Source organism: Bubalus bubalis, chromosome 15, assembly GCF_019923935.1.
Source record: "Bubalus bubalis isolate 160015118507 breed Murrah chromosome 15, NDDB_SH_1, whole genome shotgun sequence".
Classification (NCBI taxonomy): Eukaryota; Metazoa; Chordata; class Mammalia; order Artiodactyla; family Bovidae; genus Bubalus; species Bubalus bubalis.
In genome coordinates this window covers 17,960,403-17,983,114 of record NC_059171.1, presented here as the reverse complement: position 1 = coordinate 17,983,114, position 22,712 = coordinate 17,960,403, and the positions used below count along the sequence as shown (strand labels likewise).

Sequence of the window (22,712 nt, the reverse complement as noted above, 5' to 3'; positions counted from 1 at the left end):
CCTTTTTGTACGCCACTTAACGGATCAACTGAGCTTCCTTGTTAGCCCATGTGACTTAGTGACTCAGTCACCAGGTTAATACAAATCTTAGAGACGTGGTGTCGTGAGCACACTTGGCTTTCTGAGTACCATCACCACACATGTTATCACCGGTGTCTTCTAGTTGGGTGACGCATTTTGATCTCATTCTGTTTCTCCTTGGCAGAAAACAGTGTAAGCAATAGAACTTGATTCTATTTTCTTTATTTTTCCTATTTTAAAAGTTAAAATATCTTTTATACAAAGTAAAATTCACCTTTTTGTTCTGAAATTTTTGACAGATATATACATGGTGTATCTACCATCTCAATCATTATATGGAACAGCTCCTTTACCCGCCCCCAGTTCTACTGTGCCCTTTTGACAGTATTTTTTTTCTATCAAAAGAAAAGATTTTTTTTCTTTCGGGCTACTTTTCTAGCTTTCTCCCAAGCTGGAAAGCTCAAAAATACTAACTTGGGCCATCCTTTAATTTTACGTATAATACACTTAAAGTTTTTTTTTTATATTTAGAAAGCTTTTTATAGTGGTAAAAGCACACGGATCACAGCCTTGTCTAACTCAAAGAAACTATGAGGCATGCCGTGTAGGGCCCCCCAAACGGATGGGTCATGATGGAGAGTTCTGATAAAACATGCTCAACTGCAGAAGGGAATGGCAAACCACTTCAGCATTCTTGTCTTGAGAACCCCATGATCAAACACTGAAAGATGAATTCCCCAGGTTGGAAGGTGCCCAGATATGCTACTGGAGGAGAGTGGAGAAATAGTTCCAGAAGGAGTGAAGAGGCTGAGTCAAAGTGGAAACAATGCCCAGTTGTGGATGTGTCTGGTGGTGAAAGTAAAGTCTGATGCTGTAAAGAGCAATATTGCATAGAAACCTGGCATGTTAGGTCCGTGAATCAAGGCAAATTGGAAGTGGTCAAACAGGAGATGGCAAGAGTGAATATTGACGTTTTAGGAATTAGTGAACTAAAATGGATGGGAATGGGCAAATTTAATTCAGATGACCTTTATATCTACTACTATGGGCAAGAATCCCTTAGAAGAAATGGAGTAGCTCTCAGAGTCAACAAAAGATTCCAAAATGCAGTACTTGGGTGCAATCTCAAAACGACAGAATGATCTCTGTTCACTTCCAAGGCAAACCATTCAGTAATCACAGTAATCCAACTCTATGCCCCAACAACTAATGCCAGAGAAGCTGAAGTTGAAAGGTTCTATAAAGACCTACAAGACTTTCTAGAACTAACACCAAAAAAAAACACACAAAAAGATGTCCTTTTCATCAAGGGGACTGGAATACAAAAATAGGAAGTCAAGAGATGCCTGGAGTAACAGGCAAGTTTGACCTTGAAATACAAAAAGAACAGAGTTTTACCAAGAGAACACACTGGTCATAGCAAACACCCTCTTCCAGCCACAAAAGAAACAACTCTACCCATGGACATCACCAGATGGTCAATACCAAAATCAGATTGATTATATTCTTTGCAGCCTTAGATGTAGAAGCTCTCTCTATATAGTCAGCAAAAACAGGACTGGGAGCTGACTGTGACTCAGATCATGAACTCCTTATTGCCAAATTCAGACTTAAATTGAAGAACGTAGGGAAAACCAGTGGGCCATTAGGTATGACCTAAATCAAATCCCTTACGATTGTACTGTAGAAGTGACAAATAGATTCAAGGGTTTAGATCGCATAGACAGAGTGCCTGAAGAATTGTGTACAGAGGTTCTTAACATTGTACAGGAGACTGTGACCAAAACCATCCCCAAGAAAAAGAAATGCAAAAAGGCAAAATGGTTGTCTGAGGAGGCCTTACAAAGAGCTGAGAAAAGAGAAGTGGAAGGCAAAGGAGAAAAGGAAAGATATACCCATTTAAATGCAGAGTTCCAAAGAATAGCAAGGAGAGATAAGAAAGACTTCCTAAGTGAAATAGAGATGCAAAGAAATAGAGGAAAACAATAGAATGGGAAAGACTTGAGATCTCCTTAAGAAAATTAGAGACACCAAGGGAACATTTCATGTGAAGATGGGCACAGTAAAGGACAGAAACAGTGTGGACCTAACAGAAGCAGATGATATTAAGAAGAGGTGGCAAGAATGCACAGAAGAACTGTACAAAAAAGATCTTCACGACCCAGATAACTACAATGGTGTGATCACTCACCTAGAGCCAGGCATCCTGGAATGTGAAGTCAAGTGGGCCTTAGGAAGCAACACACAATGTTAGTGGAGGTGATGGAATTCCAGTTGAGCTATTTCAAATCCTGAAAGATGATGCTGTGAAAGTGCTGCACTCAATATGCCAACAAGTTTGAAAAACTCAGCAGTGGCCACAGAACTGGAAAAGGTCAGTTTTCATTCCAATCCCAAAGAAAGGCAATGCCAAAGAATGCTCAAACTACCGCACAATTGCACTCATCTGACACGCTAGTAACGTAATGCTCAAAATTCTCCAAGCCAGGCTTCAAAAGTACATGAACCGAGAACTTCTAGATGTTCAAGCTGGATTTAGAAAAGGCAGAGGAACCAGAGATCAAATTGCCAACATCCGTTGGATCATCGAAAAAGCAAGAGAGTTCCAGAAAAACATCTACTTCTGCTTTGTTGACTCTGTGAAAACCTTTGACTGTGTGGATCACAACAAACTGTGGAAAATTCTTAAAGAGATGGGAACACCAGACCACCTTACCTGCCTCCTGAGAAATCTATATGCAAGTCAAGAAACAACAATTAGAACCAGACGTGGAACAACAGACTCCTTCCAAATTGGGAAAGGAGTACATCGAGGCTGTGTATTGTCACCCTGCTTATTTGACTTACATGCAGACTACATCATGTGAAATGCCAGGCTGGATGAAGCACAAGCTGGAATCAAGATTGCCGGGAGAAATATCAGTAACCTCAGATATGCAGATGATACCACTCTAATGGCAGTAAGCAAAGAGGAACTAAAGAGCCTCTTGATAAAAGTGAAAGAGGAGAGTGAAAAAGCTGGCTTAAAACTCAACATTCAAAAAATGAAGATCATGGCATCTGGTCCCATGGGGAAACAATGGAGACAGTGACAGATTTTATTTTTGGGGCTCTAAAATCACTTTAGATGGTGACTGCAGCCATGACATTAAAAGATGCTTGCTCCTTGGAAGAAAAGCTGTGACAAACCTAGACAAACCTAGACAGTGTATTAATAAGCAGAGTATAATGGCAAAACTTTGCTAACAAAAATCCATCTAGTCAAAGCTATGGTTTTTCCAGTAGTCATGTATGGATGTGAGAGTTGGACCATAAAGAAAGCTGAACACTGAAGAATTTATCCTTTTGAACTGTAGTGTTGGAGAAGACTCTTGAGGGTCCTTTGGACTGCAAGGAGATCCAACCAGTCCATCCTAAAGGAGAGCAGCCCTGTGTGTTCATTGGTAGGACTGATGTTGAAGCCGAAACTCCAATACTTTGGCCACCTGATGTGAAGAGCTGACTCATTTGAAAAGACCCTGATGCTGGGAATGATTGAAGGCAGGAGGAGAAGGCGACAACAGAGGATGAGATGGTTGGATGGTATCACTGACTCAAGGGACATGAGTTTGACAAGCTCTGAGAATTGGTGAAGGACAGGGAACCCTAGCATGCTGCAGTCCATGGGGTCACAAAGAGTTGGACAGAATTGAAGGACTGAACAACAATAACAAAAAGCACATGAAAAAATTTATCATCTTAACCATTTTCAAGTGTACATTGCAGTAGTAATATATTTGCATTGTTGTGTAACAGATCTTCAGAACTATTTTACCTTGCAAATTTGAAACTATATAACCATTCACCAATCCCTCTTGCATCCCCTGGTAACCACCATTCTACTTTGTGTCTATGAATTTGACCACTTTTGTATGATACACTTTTAATAAGCCCAGTCTTCTGTGGTGCCACTTATTTACAGAGTGTTGCTTAATGTCATGCTGTGTTCCAAATTACTAAAACAGATGTGAGCCCTGATACCTAAGACATTATATGCAAAACATCAGTCTCAGTTCAGTTGATCAGTCGTGTCTGACTCTTTGCGACCCCATGGACTCCAGTATGCCAGGCTTCCCTGTCCATCACCAACTCCCAGGGCTTACTCAAACTCATGTCCATAGAGTTGGTGATGCCATCCAGCCATCTCATCTGTCATCCCCTTCTCCTCCCACCTTCAATCTTTCCCAGCATCAGGGTCTTTTCCAATGAGTCCATTCTTCACATCAGGTAGCCAAAGTATTGGGAGTTTCAGCTTCAGCATCAGTCCTTCCAATGAATATTCAGGACTGATTTCCTTTAGGATGGACTGGTTGGATCTCCTTGAAGTCCAAGGGACTATCAAGAGTCTTATCCAACCCCACAGTTAAAAAGCACCAATTCTTCAGTACTCAGCTTTCTTTATAGTCCAACTCTCAAATATCCGTACATGACGACTGGAAAAACCATAGTTTTGACTAGACAGACCTTTGTTGGCAAAGTAATGTCTCTGCTTTTTAATATGCTGTCTAGGTTGGTCATAGCTTTTCTTCCAACGAGCAAGCATCTTTTAATTTCATGGCTGCAGTCACTGTCTTCAGTGATTTTGGAGCCCCCGAAAATAAAATCTCTCACTATTTCCCCATCTCTTTGCCATGAAGGGATGGTGACCGGATGCCATGATCTTCGTTTTTTGAATGTTGAGTTTTAAGCCAGCTTTTTCACTCTCCTCTTTCACTTTCATCAAGAGGCTTTTTAGTTCCTCTTCACATTCTGCCATAAGGGTGGTGTCATCTGTATATCTGAGGTTACTGATATTTCTCTCGGCAATCTTGATTCCAGCTTGTGCTTCGTCCAGCCCAGCATTTTGCACGATGTATTCTGCACATAAGTAATTAATTTTGTTTATAGAATTCTTAAAAAATTATTAGTAGCTGTTAGCTAGAATGCATATAAGATTTTATTGTTTGTTCTGGATAGTAAAGCATCACAAATATATTTCTTACTCTCCAGCAGCATATATTACATTCTAATTGAAGCTGACATATAGGAAGTGGTTTTTTTTTTTTTGGTTTGTTTTTCAAATTATAAAAATAGTAAAACTTGGGATTTACCTGGTGGTCCAGTGGCTAAGACTCCACACTCCCAATGCAGGGGACACAGGTTTGGTCCCTGGTCATGGAACTAGATCCCACATGCTGCAAATAAGAATTTGCATGTTGCAACTAAAGCCTGCATACTGCAATGAGGATCAAAAATCCTGCATGCCACAACTAGGACCCAGTGTGGTCAAATAAATAAATATTAAATAAATAAATAAAAGCATTATATTAAAAATAATAAAACTGTAAATTTGGAAACTTAGACAAGTTTTGAAAGAAAGAGACAAGTCACTCTGATCTCATCTACTTCTAGACAACTGTTAACTTATTTTCTCTTAGGCTTTTTGTGAATTTTTAATTTTAATACATTTATATTTTTGGATTCTGGTAATGTAACATCTTCATTAGTATTTTTCCAGGTGTTGTAATTTTGATAATCCTTACTTTAAAATATTGTATAATATTACATTTTTATATATATATAAATATACATATATGCAAGTATATAATTGTTTCTTTCTCCTCCCTGGACATTTAGGTGTTTCTGCTTTTTTGATTCATGTGTGTAGCATCTCATGTTCTAGATTTAAATAATTAACTTTTATTACAAAAAACATTTAAGAATGGGAATGATACCCATAAAAATAAAATGTCCAAAAATGGAAGGAAATAGTCTAAGATAGAGCCTCTTATGGACCAATGGTTTCCACAAGTCTTTTCCCACCCTGCTACCTGCATTCCCCACTCCACAACACGTACATTCACTCACACACACACACAAACACTCATATACACACATGTACACATACATACAGCACTAAATTCTTCCTCCAGGAAAGAGTCTTCTTTCACAATAGTGGGGGACCTTTGGCCTTTTAAAATGCTCTAAATAGGTCTAGAGATTTCAGCTTGATGGCTGCTTTAACGTTGGAGTTTGAGAAGAGGAATAAGAATATTTAATAGTTAAGAATTAAAAATAAAAATATTTTTATTCTCCTTCTTAAAGATAGCATAGTAGGTGATAGAGTGAGGGAAGAAATCCTCTAGTGATCAGAATAAATTTGAGGTATCTATGGAGAATGTGCTTTATTCTCTGTCCATTTTTCCCCACTTGGCCCATTTTTCACTTTGTTCATCATCTTACTACTTTTTAGAAAGAAGAATCCAGTTTACTACAACTTCCTAAATCTCCCAAGAAATCACCTAGAGTAAAGACAGCAGTTTATAAACCTTGGAAGAGTGAGTCTTTGAATCCAGTGTCTTCTAAGGATGATGTGATTGAGAAAGGGTAGGTGCAGCTTTCTGTGTCCCAGTGCTTTTCTGCAATGGTAAGATGTTTGAAAAATTTAAAGATTAAATAGAAATTGAAAATGAATACTTTTCTTTTTTTACATGGGTTCTTATATTTCAGGGATAGATATTAGAGTTATACTCCCATGCATACTCTAAATTAAGAGCAGAACTCTTGAGACTAGTAATATTTCTCAAATCTGAGAACTCAAAATACTCCTAATAATATTCTGCTTATTTAACGTAGTATACTTTAAAAATTCATTTAGAGTTGCCTATCTGTTTGCCCTTTTCATTGTTCTTTATTTCAAATGGAATTCTTTTCCTTCAGCCTGAAAAAATACCCTTTGGTATTAACTTTGGTGTGGGGTCTGCTGGTGGATAGTTCTTTGTTTAGTGATTTATTACCTCACATTTACTCTTTTTTATTGAGATAAAATTTACCTATTGTAAAATTCACCATTTTAATCACGTTCAGGTATAAAATTCAGTGGTTTTTAGTTATGTTTACATGGTTACAAAACTATCATCACTATGTAATTCCAAAACAACTCATCACCCGAAAAAGCAGCTCCGTGTCACCAGCAGCCACTCCTCATTCTCCCCTCCCCCAACGCCGGGCAATCTCGTCTATGCTCTGTGCCTCTCTTTTCCAAGGCCAGTAGAGAGAGGGGCTTAGATACCAAGGCGGTGAGGCTTCCTTGGCGGCGAAATAGGACAGTTCTTCCTGAGTCAGAATGGAAGGAAATAAGGATGGATATGAAAGTGAAAGTGACGTCACTCAGTCGCGTCCAACTCTTTGCAACCCCATGGACTGTAGCCTACCAGACTTCTCCATCCATAGGATTGTCCAGGCCGGAGTACTGGAGTGGGTTGCCCTTTCCTTCTCCAGAGGATCTTCCCAACCCAGGGATTGAACCCAGGTCTCCCACATGGTAGGCAGATGCTTTTACCATCTGAGCTACCAGGGAAGTCAAGGGTGGGTATTGGTGGATATATTTGTTGATAGATAAATTCGAAATGCTTTCAGCTGCAAGTAACAGAAAAGTTGATCAACAGTGGCTTAGAAAAATTTGACTTATTTTTTTTTCCCGCAGAATGAGAAATCTGAGTATAAGCAACTGCCAGTGTCGATTCACCAGATCAGGAGTATTAAGGCTTAAAGCTTTGTAATGCTCTTGGCCATTCCTTTGCAGTCAGTCGAGTCACAGCTCCTGACATCAGGCTTTCAAATCATAAAGAAGGAAGGGGGCAGTATCTATTAATTCTCTCCCTCACTTTTCACGTTAATGCATTGGAGAAGGCAATGGCAACCCACTCCAGTACTCTTGCCTGGAGAATCCCATGGACGCAGGAGCCTGGTGGGCTGCCGTCTACGGGGTCGCACAGAGTCGGACACGACTGAAGCGACTTAGCAGCAGCAGCAGCAGTAGTCGGGAAAGCAGGCTTTCATAGAAGCTCCCCAGCAGACTTAATTTTTTATCTCATTAGTCACAGCTGCGTTACACAACCATTTGTCCCTCCCTGGCGTCTTTTTAAGTGAATATTTAGTTTTTTTAGTATTTCATGGTGCTGGTGATAGAATCATGTTGCCAGACATGGGTGTTGAGTTAGCTGGTCGATTAATAGTGTCTGCTACATGAGGGAGGGGAAACTGAAGCATGTTGTACCTACATTTTGTCTGAGAAGAAACTGCAGAGTATAACTGCTGGTGGGTTAGAGTTGAGGGAGATTGATGAGTTGGAAGAAGCATGTTTTATGGAACTGGAAAGTGAGGTTTGGAATGATTGCATTGGCCTGTGGGAGAGGGAACTGGATGAGAAAATGTAAAAAGATAAGGTCCAAAGTCATTAGTCTTCTGTTATCTCATCTCAAGCTACCACATATAAACCCTTATGAGACCCACCCGTTATGAGGATTAAATATATTCATATAAATTATTTCTGGCGCAGCGTTTGGCATGTAGTTTAGCTTTTAGTGTCCTCTTGCCCTAAGAAAATTAGTCAACTGCATTTTAAACGAGACTTTCTCTGCTTACCTTCATATATTGCTCACTATTCTCCCCATCTGAAGAACCCCTTTACACACAGAGAGAATGTATCTTCCACCAATTATTCAGGTAAAAAAATCTCATTTCTTTAATTACTAACATAGCTCCAAGGGACTTCTCATTATTACATGCCCATAGTTTTATTATCCATCCCAGACATTTGGCATCTGTGATACATTCACAAATCCATTCAACCAGCATTTATCTTATTGAGAGTCATCTTTCTGTATGACTATACCTCATTTTCTCAACTTCCTCTTGAGGGCTGGACTTGATGCTTATATATATATTTTTTTTTTTTAACTAGTTCTCACAATGCTTAGAAGCACTCCTAAGATTTAATACATGTATACCAAAGGTGCTTAAAATATTTGTTGATTGATTAATTAGTTCTTATCCCTATAATAGGTCAAGGCACATGTCAGAAAGCAGCAAAGTTATTCGTTTAACATCTTTTACTGACATTTCTGAATGTCTGAAGCCCCAGCTGGATAGAAGATATACCTATACAGAAGAACCTTTGGTAAGTAATTGGAGGACTAATCTGACTTTTCATTTTACCTAATCAATGTCCCCTGACTTTAGAAAATTTTTATTTATTTACCACAATAATTTTTTCTTTATTGAACAAAAATTTATTTTTTACTTCCAAAAGGATTTTTATAAAAAGTTTCTTTTAAAAAATTTATTTATTAATAAATAATTTATTATTAATTAATAATTTTATTTATTTTTAATTGAAGGATAATTACTTTACAGTATTGCATTGATTTCTTCCAAACATCACATTCTTATACAAAAACTTCCTATTTCCTTTTGTAGCACCATGTTCCTATATACTCCATTGATTACTGTTTTCAAAAACAGCCATGTTCTCGTTTTGGTATGATCACACCTCAGACACAAAATAAGACCCTCTAGGATATTTCCTGTTATGTTTTAGAAGCTTAGAATTTTTATAAAGCTCAGTATTTCCAGACTATAGTTGCCTTGATAATGTGGATTTAACACACCAGTTCTAAATGAAAATTTTACATTCTCTAACAGTTACACTTTAGGTAGAAACCTTGGTAGTCCTAATATTGTCTGAACACTTAGATATAATTTTGTACTATTTATTTTATTCTAAGCAAACAAGTCTCCTTTTCTTCTATTTAGTATTTTTCTTACCCAAATAATGACTTTTTAGTTTTGGAATGCCAATGGTTAAACATCATAAAAACATTAAATTTTTACCTCAGAATTTGTAATGTAGGGGAATAAAGGGAGATTATAAAGCAAGAGCAAGAACCCGACCTAAACCCTAAATCACCCAGGCCACAGTTGTCTTATTACAGAGAAGTGCGCGTTTCGCACAACAAATAGCAAAGAGCTCATGTGGATACTGGATACCCTTTCTTATTTTAGAGCTACTCTTGTGCTTGGAGAAATAGCCAGTTTTCTATGTTTCAAAAACGGTGTTAGGCTTGCCAGCATTGTTGGCAGAGAAGCCCATAAATAGCAAAGTTTTATGAGAATTTATACTGCCTTTCCACTTGAAGGCCATGACCTTATGGGGTGAGACTGTCCAGAGAGGGACCTCATAAGGACAGTTAATGAGTAGCACTGAGAGGCCTTGAAGATATTTCTTTTTATAACTCTCTTAGCAGCAACTCAAGGCTAAAATAACAGTAAACATGTAGGAAAGAGGCCACCAACGGAGATTTGGAAGACTCCTAAAATGGTATCACTGTGCCTGAAATATGAAAATAGTTGAGGTTGGGAAGTCAGTTTAACATTAAGTTTGAAATCAGATTGGTTTATAATAGAATGAACTCTGCAGCTAGAGTTGGCTCCGTAAACAAATTTTGTGTGACAGTCAGATGCAACATACTGCATTAATTACATATATGGTACAAAAATAAAATAAAATAGTCCCATGGGGAAATGACAGCCTGGCAGAATTTGTGAAACTCTGTTGTTGTACAATGTCATAAAAAAATTACAATGTTTCTGGGTGAATAATTTCACTTCTGTATTGTTATCTAGATTAAAACCATGGGTGATGGTGCCTTGGGAGGATTTGACATGGAGAATTTGTTGCAATCTTTGTATGTAGAAAATAGAGCTGGATTCTTCTTTACTAAATTCTGCGAGAACTCAGGGAACAAGGTAGAAGATAGTTATTTTAAATCTGATTTTCTACTTTTATTTAAAATGAGAGATTGAAATAGTTTAATGCTCAAGTAATTATATTTCATTTTAAAATTCCCATTTCTTCTTGTAAAAAATTTCATGCTAAATTATCTAGTAAAAATGTAAATATCTTAGCTATAATTCTCTTTGGTTTACTATCCTACTAAAATTACAAAGAAAAGTACAGATAGATAAGGATTGACCTGCATTATTAACAATTGATTTCTTTCATGTAACTTTATTTCAATGTAATATATATTAACTTTAGAGCTAATTTCTATCAGTCCCTTAATTTTTATTTTTAATAACTCTAGCAATTACAATTGCAATGAATAGTGACAAACTTATTTCAAGGCTTTTTGTTTTGTTTGTTTCTTAGTCATCACAACAGCCTTTATTTTGTTCAGATAAGTATTTCATTAGCTCAGTTATTAGAGTAGCTTTTACTTCTGATATGATATACATTTGCCATGTATATCAAGATGCTTTCAGATTTTAGTTTCATGTCGTAGATATGTGATTACTCTTTATTTACTAGAACACTTAACTTTTTAAATGACCAATTATGTGAGAAACGTATATGCAAAAATATAATTCAGTGACAGTACTCATATTTTGTGTGTTGCCTGTTTGTGATAGAAGATAAAACCATCTTAAACTGAACCTGATTTATAGCAACAGCAAAGAGCTAAACAATTACTTGTATTTGAAATTAGGGCTTTGTAGAGTTTTAATAATGGTGGTAATAATTTATGTACCTTTTCCATCTGCAGTTGTGGAAGAACTGTGTGTACTTTTGGTTTGACCTACAAGCTTATCATCAGCTTTTCTACCAAGAAACCCTTCACCCTTTTAAAGTATGCAAGCAAGCTCAAGTAAGTAGTAAATAATGTTGGTTCAATGTGACATTCTCAGAACACAGAAATGAAAAGTTTCGTCCAGCCTCAAATAAGAGAAATCTAGGAGTGAGGGCGAAAAGGCAGTGGTTAAATTGTTTCCATTGAATTACTTTATTTAAATATCAGCAGAGTATTGTTTTATAGTCTGATTTGTAGACTCTCAGTTTTATCTATCAATATTTTATTTGGTTTGCCTTATTTTCTCTTTGCTGCCGATTAATTGTTCTTCCAGTAAAGAACATGTTATCTTTTTTTTTTCTAAAGTATGTCTTTTTGCTTTGGTTGTGAGTGACTTAAAAGAGAACTCTGAGGGGGACTTGTAATGAATTACTGAAGTGATTGGGAGCAGCGTGGGCGTTAACCAAGGCTACTCTGTGAGCTTCCTGCAGCAATCAGCTGTTGGAGACACTTAGGCTGTTGGCGTGTCTAATGAGGGGGAAAGGATGACGACTGACTCCTTGTGTCATCACGGCCCTGGGTCATCACCTGGGTCTCTGTGCTACACACCATACAAGACAGATACTCAGAGCTGGAGAAAAGAGCATCATTAGACCTCTTGAAAGCAAAACAGAGGATGAAGAGCAGGATTCTCTGCAGAGAGAGAGAAACAACAGCCACTTTTTGAGGCGAAAAGGAAAGGGAATAAAATTATGACCTAAGCTAACTTGTCTTGTCAGTTTTTATTCTTAGGCTCTCCTGATCCTTTATGGAGAGAGGTCATCAAGCCTAGAAAACTGCTAATCTCTTCTATGTCCCTTTTCCACTTAAGTGATTCTTGTAATTCTGAAATAACCTCATTATAGAGGAACTGTCTCTGAACACTGCTGAGGAGATTAGCTTCATCATATTGTTCATTCTCTTATCATAGTCCTGTTCAGAACATCAGAGAGTACTGCTAGGTATTTGTTGTTACCGCCACCACCCTGACTTTGGCATTAATAACTATGTTTTATAAATCAGCTGACAGAGCTTTGTGCTTTTTTACCACAAGAATAAGGGCTTCAGTTCCTACACGGCCCAGATCTGGCCCCGTGACATCATGAAGTTATATCTCTAATATGCCAGCACCATTTTCTGAGACCACACAGTTGGCTCTTCTGTTTGTTAATCCTTCACCTGTAACTCTCTACTTATCCTTCTTCCCCTAACCTATTGCCCTGACAGTTAAAGTGCCACCTGTTATTTTTATTACGTTTTCACTACTACAAAACTTGCTCTTGCAAAAGTCTTCAGCTGCTCAAGTAAGGAGGTTTTCTGTTGCTGTTGTAATCACAGTATTCCATGTACTTGTAGAAGTGGGAGTTCTATTTGAGTTTGGTAGATGTTAATTCTTTGTGATGGCATCCAACCAGCTATAAATGGTTGTGAAACAAGATACACTCAAATTTTGGTTATTCTGAGATGGATTACTCTGTTTGGGGATTATCAAGGCCCATAAACTTTTTATCCTTCTCTAGCTTCTCTTTTGAGGAATCAAAACAGAGTGGGCGGAGGGGAGTGTTGGAGACATTGGTTTTAGTTTAATTGGGAGAAATAAAAGGAGCAAATCATGTGATCTTTTTGACTTGCTTGCTTTTTGCATCTGTGGCTATTTTATTTTTCTGTTAGTGGAGCAGCTGTCTAAATTGGCTTAGGTTTTAATTATCCGAGATTTCTGTGTCTCCAGATGTAAGAATTGCTTCTAATACCATAACCCTATATAGATTTGTTTCACAATATGAAACACCTTTTGTTTCTTTAGATTCAAAAATAGAAATGCTGTATAACTTCCTTCAGGGGTACATTTACAATACAGATCTTTGGATTGATCATGCCAATGGCAGAATAGTTGGCACTGTATTAAAGTTGCTGTGAATTTGGTTTTTGTACATCTGAAAAACGGTATAGTAAGAGACCAAGAGTTGATTATAAAAGACTTACATGCTTTTCTGTTTGCTGATCAGCAAATTACTTACCTTGAAATTTTATTACGTCAAGAAGTATTGGAGAAATATCTGCAGGCAAACTAGATGGGAGGTCAGTGACAGTGACTTAGCATGACGAACTATGGTCCAAGAGTTTGAACTACAGTCTTGGGCACATCCTGAAGGTTTCTTTGCAGCACAGCTTCAAGACAGCATAGTTCAGTTAGAAACCGAATGAAATGGTCTTGGCACGAGGGGTGGGAATCACCACCAGGATTCAGAGATACAGTCTTTGATCCCAGCAACAGCTTGCCAGGGGACCATCTGTCACTGCCAAGGTTTGGAGCCACCAGTAGTCCTACAGCTTTCTTTAATGTCGCATACTTGCTTCAGTAGGGCTTCCCCTGGGGCTCTGCAGTAAAGAATCCACCTGCAACGCAGGAGACTCGGGTTCAATCCCTGGGTCCGGAACATACCCTGGAGAAGGAAATGGCAACCCATTCCAGTGTTCTTGCCTGGGAAATCCCGTGGACAGAGCAGCCTGGCAGGCTACAATCCATGGGGTCGCAAATGAGTCAGACATGACCTGTAAGTGACTAAACAACAACGTGCTTCAGTGACAGAGCACTACGATAGAATAGAGTGGATCTCAGTTCCACTGTCTTTTGTAACTTCTTCCATCTTTGTAGAACTCTTTAAAAGAAACTGTGTCCTAACAAAAACTACACGTTTAAAAATTACCACTTTCCATAGCATATACATTGAGATTTAAAAAAATTTAGTAAACTTGTATGGTGCAGAAATATTATAAATGTTTACACATACACACACACACAAACATGTTCAAAATTAAAAATCAATGGGAAGGATGAAGAGAGAAAAAAACAGTAAAAATAAAAGCATAGGAGAAAAGTTATTTGGAAATTGTAGGAACTAATGAGTAGAGAGAGTAGATAAGAATGAAATGGATGTGAGGAATAAGAGGATTGCTAGGTAAATCCGCAGCACTTTTACCACACAGTACTATTTAATATAAAGATATTCTTGCAGCAATGTGAGATTTTTGTCTTGAACTGAACATCAGGGTAACACATTTTTTATTGAAGTATAGTTTATTTATGATATTTCAAGTATATAGCAAAGTGATCAGAATATTATATATTAATTTGTCTTATACCCACCAAGTAGTCTTGAGTATATTTTTGATTACAGCCAATGCTGTGTAGATTTATTCACGCACAGATATCTTGCTTACTCTTGTTTTTTGCATCACATTCCTTCGTTTGGGTTTGATTTCTGAACAATAGCTTTTAGTAGGTTTTTCGTTAGGATTTCCTAGTGGTAAAATCTCTCTCAGGTTTTGTTTGTCTGAAACTGTCTGTTCTCTCGTTGATGATTTAGTTGAATATAGAATTCTAGGTGGGAGGTTTTCTCTTAGCACTTTGCAGATATTATCCTTTGTTATGCTTTTTCTATTGCTATTATTGAAGAGCTTGCTGTTGCTCCTCTCAGGGAGGATTTTTTAATCATTGCTTTTATAATCTTCCCTTTGACCTTGGGGTTCTATATGTTACCTCAGTATATTTACTGCGATTATCTTTCTTGGGTCTAAGTTGTTTCTAGAATCTGAGGAATCATATCTTTCATCAATTCTGGAAAATTCTGAGCCATTATTTCTCTCAGTCTTTCTAATTAGTTTTTCTGGATTCTCCGATCAATGTGTTCTCTGGATTCTTTGGTCAATTTTGGTGTTTTTCAGCCTATCTTATATCTCTCTTAGTCTCTCAAGTCTTTTCATCTTGTAACATCTGTGTTATATGTTAAAAACTGAACTAGATCAATTTTCTTTGATCTGTTGTCTGGTTCATGTATTATTTCTTCAGCAGATTTCAGTTTGCTGTTTAACCCATCCATTGAGTTAAATCATTTAAGGAACTGCTTTTTTTTTTTTTTTTTTTATTATTAGACATTCTACTTGTGTTTTTAAACCTTCCTGTTGTTTTATCTTTTTATCTTCTTTTTCTTCATGTGTTTATTTCTCCTTTTATATCTCTAGGCATTTTAAACATGTTTCATAGTCTGTAGCTGTGTTATCTATTCCTGCGTAAGAGTATTAATATAACACTGTAGCTTAAATAGCACACATTTATTACCTTGCAGTTAATACATGTAGGGAATCTGGACACAGCTTTGCTGGGTCCTCCACAAGGCTGTAAATCAGGATATTGACCAGCACCGGTTGCTCATCTGGGGCTCAACTGAAGAAAGGTCTGCTTCGGTATTCACATGGTTGGTACCATTCAGTTCCTTGCAGGTCACCAGAATAAGAACTCAGTTTTTGCTGGCTGTTAGCTAGCAGCCACTTCAGCTCTCTGACATGTGGTGCTCTCCACATGGCAGATCACAGTGTGGCAGCTCATTTCTCAAAAAACAGCAAGGATGATAGTTTCTTAGTAAAACTGGTATTAAGTAACATACCAGCATGTAATGTAATCATGTACTCGTAAGCACATAAATCTCATCACTCTTGCTTTATTCTGTTGGTTAGAAGCAAGCCATATGTTATGCCCACACTGCGGGGGAGAGAGTTATGAGAGGGAATGACACTGGGCGACACTGTGTTTGTGGGAGCCACCCTAGAGTCTGGCTGCTACGGTATCCAGTAATTCCACAATTTGTAATTCATGGGAGAACTGATTCTTCTATTTATTATTTCTGCTGACATGGTGGATTCTTTCTTTGTGTGTTTTGTAATTTTGAGTGATGAGCTCTTATAGTGAGATTTTTGTCTGTGGCACTTCTGCTAGGCACATTTTTAATGCCAATTTGTCATCTTGGAGTTTCTTCATTTGACAAGGGTAATCTTGAAAACCAAACCCAAATGATGATAAACTCATGATAGTGAATCCTCAGGAGATACATTTTTTTAATATGTATATACACAGTATAAGCCAAGCCAAGCAAGCTTCTTTTTCGTTTCTTAGGCTTGGTAGGTGTATATAGGTGCATTCCCGTCCCCACTTCACTGGGTGTGCCCCCAGGACCACAGTGTGTCTGTGGGTGTCAGTGTCACGTTTTCACTTGTGGGGGCCCACGGCTCTGCCTCCTGTTCCCTGTGGCTCTTACCACCCACATCCTTAACTCACCCTGTAGTCTCATCATCAGCTCATGCTTAGCACCCTGGTTTTCAGTACACTCCTTAATGTTTACCCATGGTAATTTTCCTTACTACCCCAGCTATGCATTTACTAGGATATGAGTTATACTTTACCAATATTTCTAGGCAGTTTATAGAGAAAAAATTTTCAAGTAATCTAACCTGGCAACATACCAAAAAAAGGTATGTGTTTTGAGTCTCTACAAGAGGTGGTCATGTATTTTCTAATTTAATACCCATAGTAAAAATGTGAAGTGAAAATGTTAGTTGCTCAGTCGTGTCCAACTCTTTGAGACCCCGCAGACTGTAGCCAGCCAGGCTCCTCTGTCCATGAAATTTTCCAGGCAAGAATACTGGAGTGGGTAGCCATTCGCTTCTCCCAGGGATCTTCCTAACCCAGGAATGAAGCCGGGTCTCCTGCATTGCAGGCAGATTCTTTACCATCTGAGCCATCAGGGAATGCCCAGGATGTGAAGCATTTGTAACCTATTTTTATAGATAAAGAAGAATCTAGATCTCTGAAATATTACCCTTGCTAGTATTCATAGCTGGGAACAAAATTAAGCTCAAACTTGAGGTGCAAAACCTACTTCATTGCTATACTTTGCATTCCCTGCTCTATGTATAAAACCTCATGTCTATCTCAGAGGACTTGGTAAGGTCTGCATTAGATAATGTAGGTGAAAATATTTTGTAGTTTAATGCAGAGCACTCTGAAGTAAGTAGGTATTATTAGAGTCACTACTTAATGTTAACCTCAGATGTGCAGATGACACCACCCTTATGGCAGAAAGTGAACAACAACTAAAGAGCCTCCTGATGAAAGTGAAAGAGGAGAGTGAAAAAGTTGGCTTAAAGCTCAACATTCAGAAAACAAAGATCATGGCATCTGGTCCCATCACTTCATGGGAAACAAATGGGGAAACAGTAGAAACAGTGGCTGACTTTATTTTGGGGGGCTCCAAAATCACTGCAGATGGTGATTGCAGCCAGGAAATTAAAAGACGCTTACTCCTTGGAACGAAAGTTATGACCAACCTAGATAGCATATTGAAAAGCAGAGACATTACTTTGCCAACAAAGGTCCGTCTAGTCAAGGCTATGGTTTTTCCAGTGGTCATGTGTGGATGTGAGAGTTGGACTATAAAGAAAGCTGAGCACCGAAGAATAGATGCTTTTGAACTGTGGTGTTGGAGAGGACTCTTGAGAGTCCCTTGGACTGCAAGGAGATCCAACCACTCCATCCTAAAGGAGATCAGCCCTGGGTGTTCATTGGAAGGACTGATGTTGATGCTGAAACTACAATATTTTGGCCACCTGATGCGGAAAGCTGACTCATTTGAAGAGACCCTGATGTTGGGAAAGATTGAAGGCAGGAGAAGGGGACGACAGAGGATGACATGGTTGGATGGCATCACCGACTCAATGGACATGAGTTTGGGTAAACTCCGGGAGTTGGTGACGGACAGGGAGGCCTGGCGTGCTGCAGTTCATGGGATTGCAAAGAGTCGGACACAACTGAGCGACTGAACTGAACTGAACTTAAAGGTCTATCAATTACCTGGTTAATGGGGAAGGAAGATAGGAATTTGAAGAAACTGAAGCAAATAAGATGGAAGAACAGCAATTCCTAAACCAATAGCTATTCATTCAACTAAATACTATAATTTATTCTGAGATTGAAAATATCACTTAAAACATTCTTCATAGAACTACAACCTTTTAAACTATATTTTATAATATTGTTACTTAATTAATTAGCAGAGAGCCTGCTATGTGCCAAGTAATGTTCTGTGAATACAGATATGATTAGGACAAAGTTCTCAGCTTAAAGAGCTTACTCTGTAGTGGGGGAGAGAGATAATTACAAATGGAGGTACGTCAGCCAGATTTAAAATAAAACGAGATAGTGGCATCTTAGGGGAGGTGAAAGTCACTCAGCTGTGTCCGACTCTTTGCGACCCACCCTGGAATGTAGCCTGCCAGGCTCTGTCCATGGAATTCTCCAGGCAAGATACTGGAGTGGGTAGCTATTTCCTTCTCCAGGGAATGGCATCTTAAGTGAAAATTACATAAGTTCTTTCTTTACCAGCAGATAAATATTGGTTATCATTTTGAAAAAAATAATCAACTTCTTTTCAGATACTTGAAGAAGGGAAGGAGCTATTTACTTTTTTTTTTTTTTTCATTTTTGAGTCAAAAACTTATCCTTTGGTTATATTCCTACCCTGTGAAGCAATACAAAATAAATCTGTTTTTTGGGTGACAACTCTTCAAACAAAAAACTTATACTGTCCAGTTTTATTTATATCAATAACTTTAGACAAAATCTCATATCTTTCCATCATCTTTAATCATAGCTACATGAAATCTTGACATTTGCAAGTTCTATTCCTGGCATCACCACCCAGTAATTTGACAGCTTGGGAATATTCTGGCCGAATGCTTGTAGTAAGTGATGCTTGACTCTTGTGCCTCTGTGTCCCTACAAAGCAATCAGCTGATTGGTCCCAGGGCAAATAAGTCCATCTGAGTAACTACCCCTACGTGCCCAGGGTCTATAAGGGTTGGCTCTTACGTTTAGAGAAAGGAAACCAAAAAACTAAGTTAATGTCATCAGACCCATACTGCCTGTTGATATTTTTAGGAAGCCATAAGTTACAATATAATAATAATGCAGAATTCATTAATATACTCATTTAACAATTATTTACTGCTATCCTTCTCATCCTCTCTGGCCCCCAATCATTTAACTTTTCCATTAGGTGATCTTAGGCACAGTGTGGATCCAAATGAAGTTCATTCCAAGTTGTGCCCTACCTCAGGATTCTATAGGAATGTCCATGTATTTGACCCCTTTGTTCCTGCTCCGTAATTACTGTAGAAACAAGAAATAAATGTAAACCGCATAGCACTTAGACCAGCAATTACAGGCACATTTGCTCTAGCCTAAAAACATTCTAGATATTTCCACAAGCATTTATCAAACAGTTCTATACACAAGGCTCTGATCCATGCTGGGAGCACTTTGGAAACAAAGCCCATACAGGTGCTATCACCCAAATGCTGTGGAAGTTCAAGAATGTGCTCTTTTTTGCCTGTTTTTCCAGAGAGTCCTAGAAAGATTGAGAAAGAAGAGACTGTAGCTTTTGCTCTATAAAATTTTCATTATCCTGACAATGTTTTCCAATGAAGCCTGAGCTAATTTTAGGTAACAGAAACCTTGGGTGTTACCACAGATGCCTTTGAAAAAAATTTTATGGCATAAGAGAGGCAGTGTTGAAGATTTTTTTTTTTTGATAATCAGCTTAGTTTTTCCTTTGCTTGCTGTCATCCATTACCTTAATTGTTTAGCTCCTCTCTTTGCCTGGCATTTGCAGGACTTAAAGACTTCAGGGTGGTCCTGACATTTTCATTAAAGTGCTATGAGCTAAGTGCTCCTTCTCTCGCCTGATGGTGTATTTTCAGGTGCACTAACAGAGATCATTATTTCTTCATACAGCGGCAGTATGAAGAATCAAGCCGTGTTTCTTGAAAGATGAATGGGCATGGGTGAGGGGGAAGGTTGGGGTGATGATTAAATGTGGAAAATCATGCACTTCTTTAATGCTCCATGGTAAATTTCAGTGTCTTTATAATTAGGTTGTTTGTGAGTGTCAGGGCTGTTGTTATTCAGGCGGTGTTACATTATTTGTTTTTGTTACCAGAGAGATGGTGTCTCAAGTAGCAGCCGGGCTTGGACTCTTTAAGCACTATGAGTCACTGAGCACGGAATCCACAGGGTTCTCGTCTTGCTTCCCATCTTGCGGCACTCGCTAGAGGACTCAGGAAGAACACGTGTGGCAGCCGGCTTTCTGACTTACAGTTATTCATTCGTTTCACCTGTTCCTGATGTTTATGCCAGCTACCTGTGTTCAGTCCTAAGAGTCTGAATATTATAGGATTATGGGCCAAAAAGCATCCTCTTTCAATCCTTTTGTTTCCAGAAAAATCAACACCTGAACTTCTCTAAACCATAATTATCAGTGTACCTGACCTTTATTTATTTAATGTTAACTATCTGTTGGGTTCCATGGAAATCACTTTACATGGGTAATTTTATTTAATTCTTGGACACTTCTAAGAGATAGATATTAGTGTTCATCCATTTTATAGACTTGTTAGAGAAGCTGAGTAATTTCCTACGGCAATACTTTCCATTTGGTGGTTAAGTGAACTTGGAATTAGAACCAAGGTTTGACTCCAGACTCTATACTAAGAAGTCTCTCTGTTAATTTATTGAACAAATCTATTGAAAGTGTGAAAGTGAAAGTGTTGGTCGGTAAGCCATGTCCGACTCTTTGTGATCCCATGGACTGTAGCTCACTAGGATCCTCTGGAATTCTCCGGGCAAGAATACTGGAATGGGTTGCCGTTCCCTTCTCCAGGGATCAAACCTGAGTCTCCCACATTGCAGGCAGATTCTTTACCGCTAGTGGTTATGTGTTTAACTTTTCACTTTGATATCTTAAAATGTTGTCAATATTGAATATCAGATTTCACCGTTAACATTTTCCACCACTGGACTATAAGTTCCAAGAAGACAGTTTGCTTTTTTTACCTTGTGTATTCAGAATTGAAGCTGCATGTAAAAGGTGCTATAGTATTTTTTGAAGGACTGAATGAAGTCATTGGCAGGCTTATATTCTTAGCAATATATTATTAGTATGAACCTAATTATAGATAATAATTGATTATTTATAAATGACTACCAGCCAGGTGTTTTTAATTTTTTAAAAAAAATGTTGATAAAATAACTTAATGAGCCCCATGTACCATCACCCAGCTTCAACAGTGATCAAAATCCTGACTTTCCAGACATGCTATGTTTATAGTCTAAGATTGCTGTTAATAAGGAGCTTTTTACAAGCTTCACTGGAGCAACAGTGAAATCCCTGTGTCTCTTCCCTCCTCACTGAACTCAGGAACAAGGTTGCTTTCTGAAACTTACACTGTTAAATCAGTGTGTACTAATTCAGAAGGGATATGAGCAGTTGTCTAGAGACAGATTGGCTTCATAGGTCTTAAGACTTGTAATGAATGTACCTGTACATCTAAAGGAGAAGAGTCCCAGGTAAGAACAGGCTTTGGTCAGCAGCAGCATCCAGAAAGGGAGGTGTCACGGACTAGTCCTTGACCTTGCACTTGAAGTGCTGAACTCAACCAGCTGCTCCTGTGAGCACAGTGTCAGCCTGATAGCTCCGGAAAGAAAGAAATTCATAGAAGCATAGTTAACTTCACTTACTCTGACTCAAAGCAACCTGCTACACTTGAGCTTGTTTTCCAAGGTGCTGTGCTGATGAATGTCAATATCCCACCTGTTTGGTGGTTGATTTTCTCACCGTAAAGTAATTCCTCAATATGCTGGTTTTAGTATCAGTTTTTTATACTTTGTTGGTATGGATTAGCTTCTCTGTGAGGCAGGATTTTTAGGCCAAAAATGTTAATATATCATACTTTTCTCATTGAAGTAGTCTCTGTTCACTTTTCAAGGAATTATTTTTATTAAAGGCTAAATAATTCCATTAGTTTAAATATATATATATATATTGCTTTTGTCTGTTAAAATTTTTTTTTTAATGAATTAAAAAATTATAGAAAATAAAATCCTTATTTGTTGCTTAGGTTTCCTAAATGCCTTAGTAATAATTCTTTTTGTGATTTTATTCCATCATATACTTAATCAGTTTTGCTTAAAATACCTTAAGCAATGGCCCAAATCAGTCTTAAGCCTAGTCTATTTTGTCCCTTGAGCTTGTGGTTTGTTTTTGGCTTTACTTAACATGTTGTTTTTCCTTTTGATTTTTCTTTCTGTCCAAAATGATTCAAGTTTGTTTTACACTTTTATCCTATTGGCATTTTCTTAGGTTCTCTTCTGCGTTGAATTCTACTTACTAGAGTCAGAGTACTTGCCAGAAATTCTCTGTTTGATTGTCATCACATTATCATTTTTGTGCAACTCCATCTCATGTTGATCTCTGCAGTAGTTTGCCTCAGTATCAGGATGTTGCAATCTCTAGATCTCATCTTTAAGATTCCTAATTTAAAACCCCCAATGTC

The 22,712-nt window shown here is 38.0% G+C and overlaps 1 protein-coding gene across 9 annotated transcripts in view; it reads left to right on the top strand.

Moving 5' to 3' along the window:
- RGS22 (regulator of G protein signaling 22) overlaps window positions 1-22,712 on the top strand; it is a 139,411-nt gene that overhangs the window by 56,091 nt on the left and 60,608 nt on the right. For all 9 annotated transcript variants that reach the window (XM_044928564.2, XM_044928563.2, XM_044928562.2 and 6 more), the window contains 4 exons: window positions 6,293-6,426; window positions 8,887-9,001; window positions 10,507-10,629; window positions 11,427-11,528. In XM_044928564.2, the coding sequence (XP_044784499.2) occupies window positions 6,293-6,426; window positions 8,887-9,001; window positions 10,507-10,629; window positions 11,427-11,528 (474 nt within the window). The remainder of the gene's footprint in view (window positions 1-6,292; window positions 6,427-8,886; window positions 9,002-10,506; window positions 10,630-11,426; window positions 11,529-22,712) is intronic.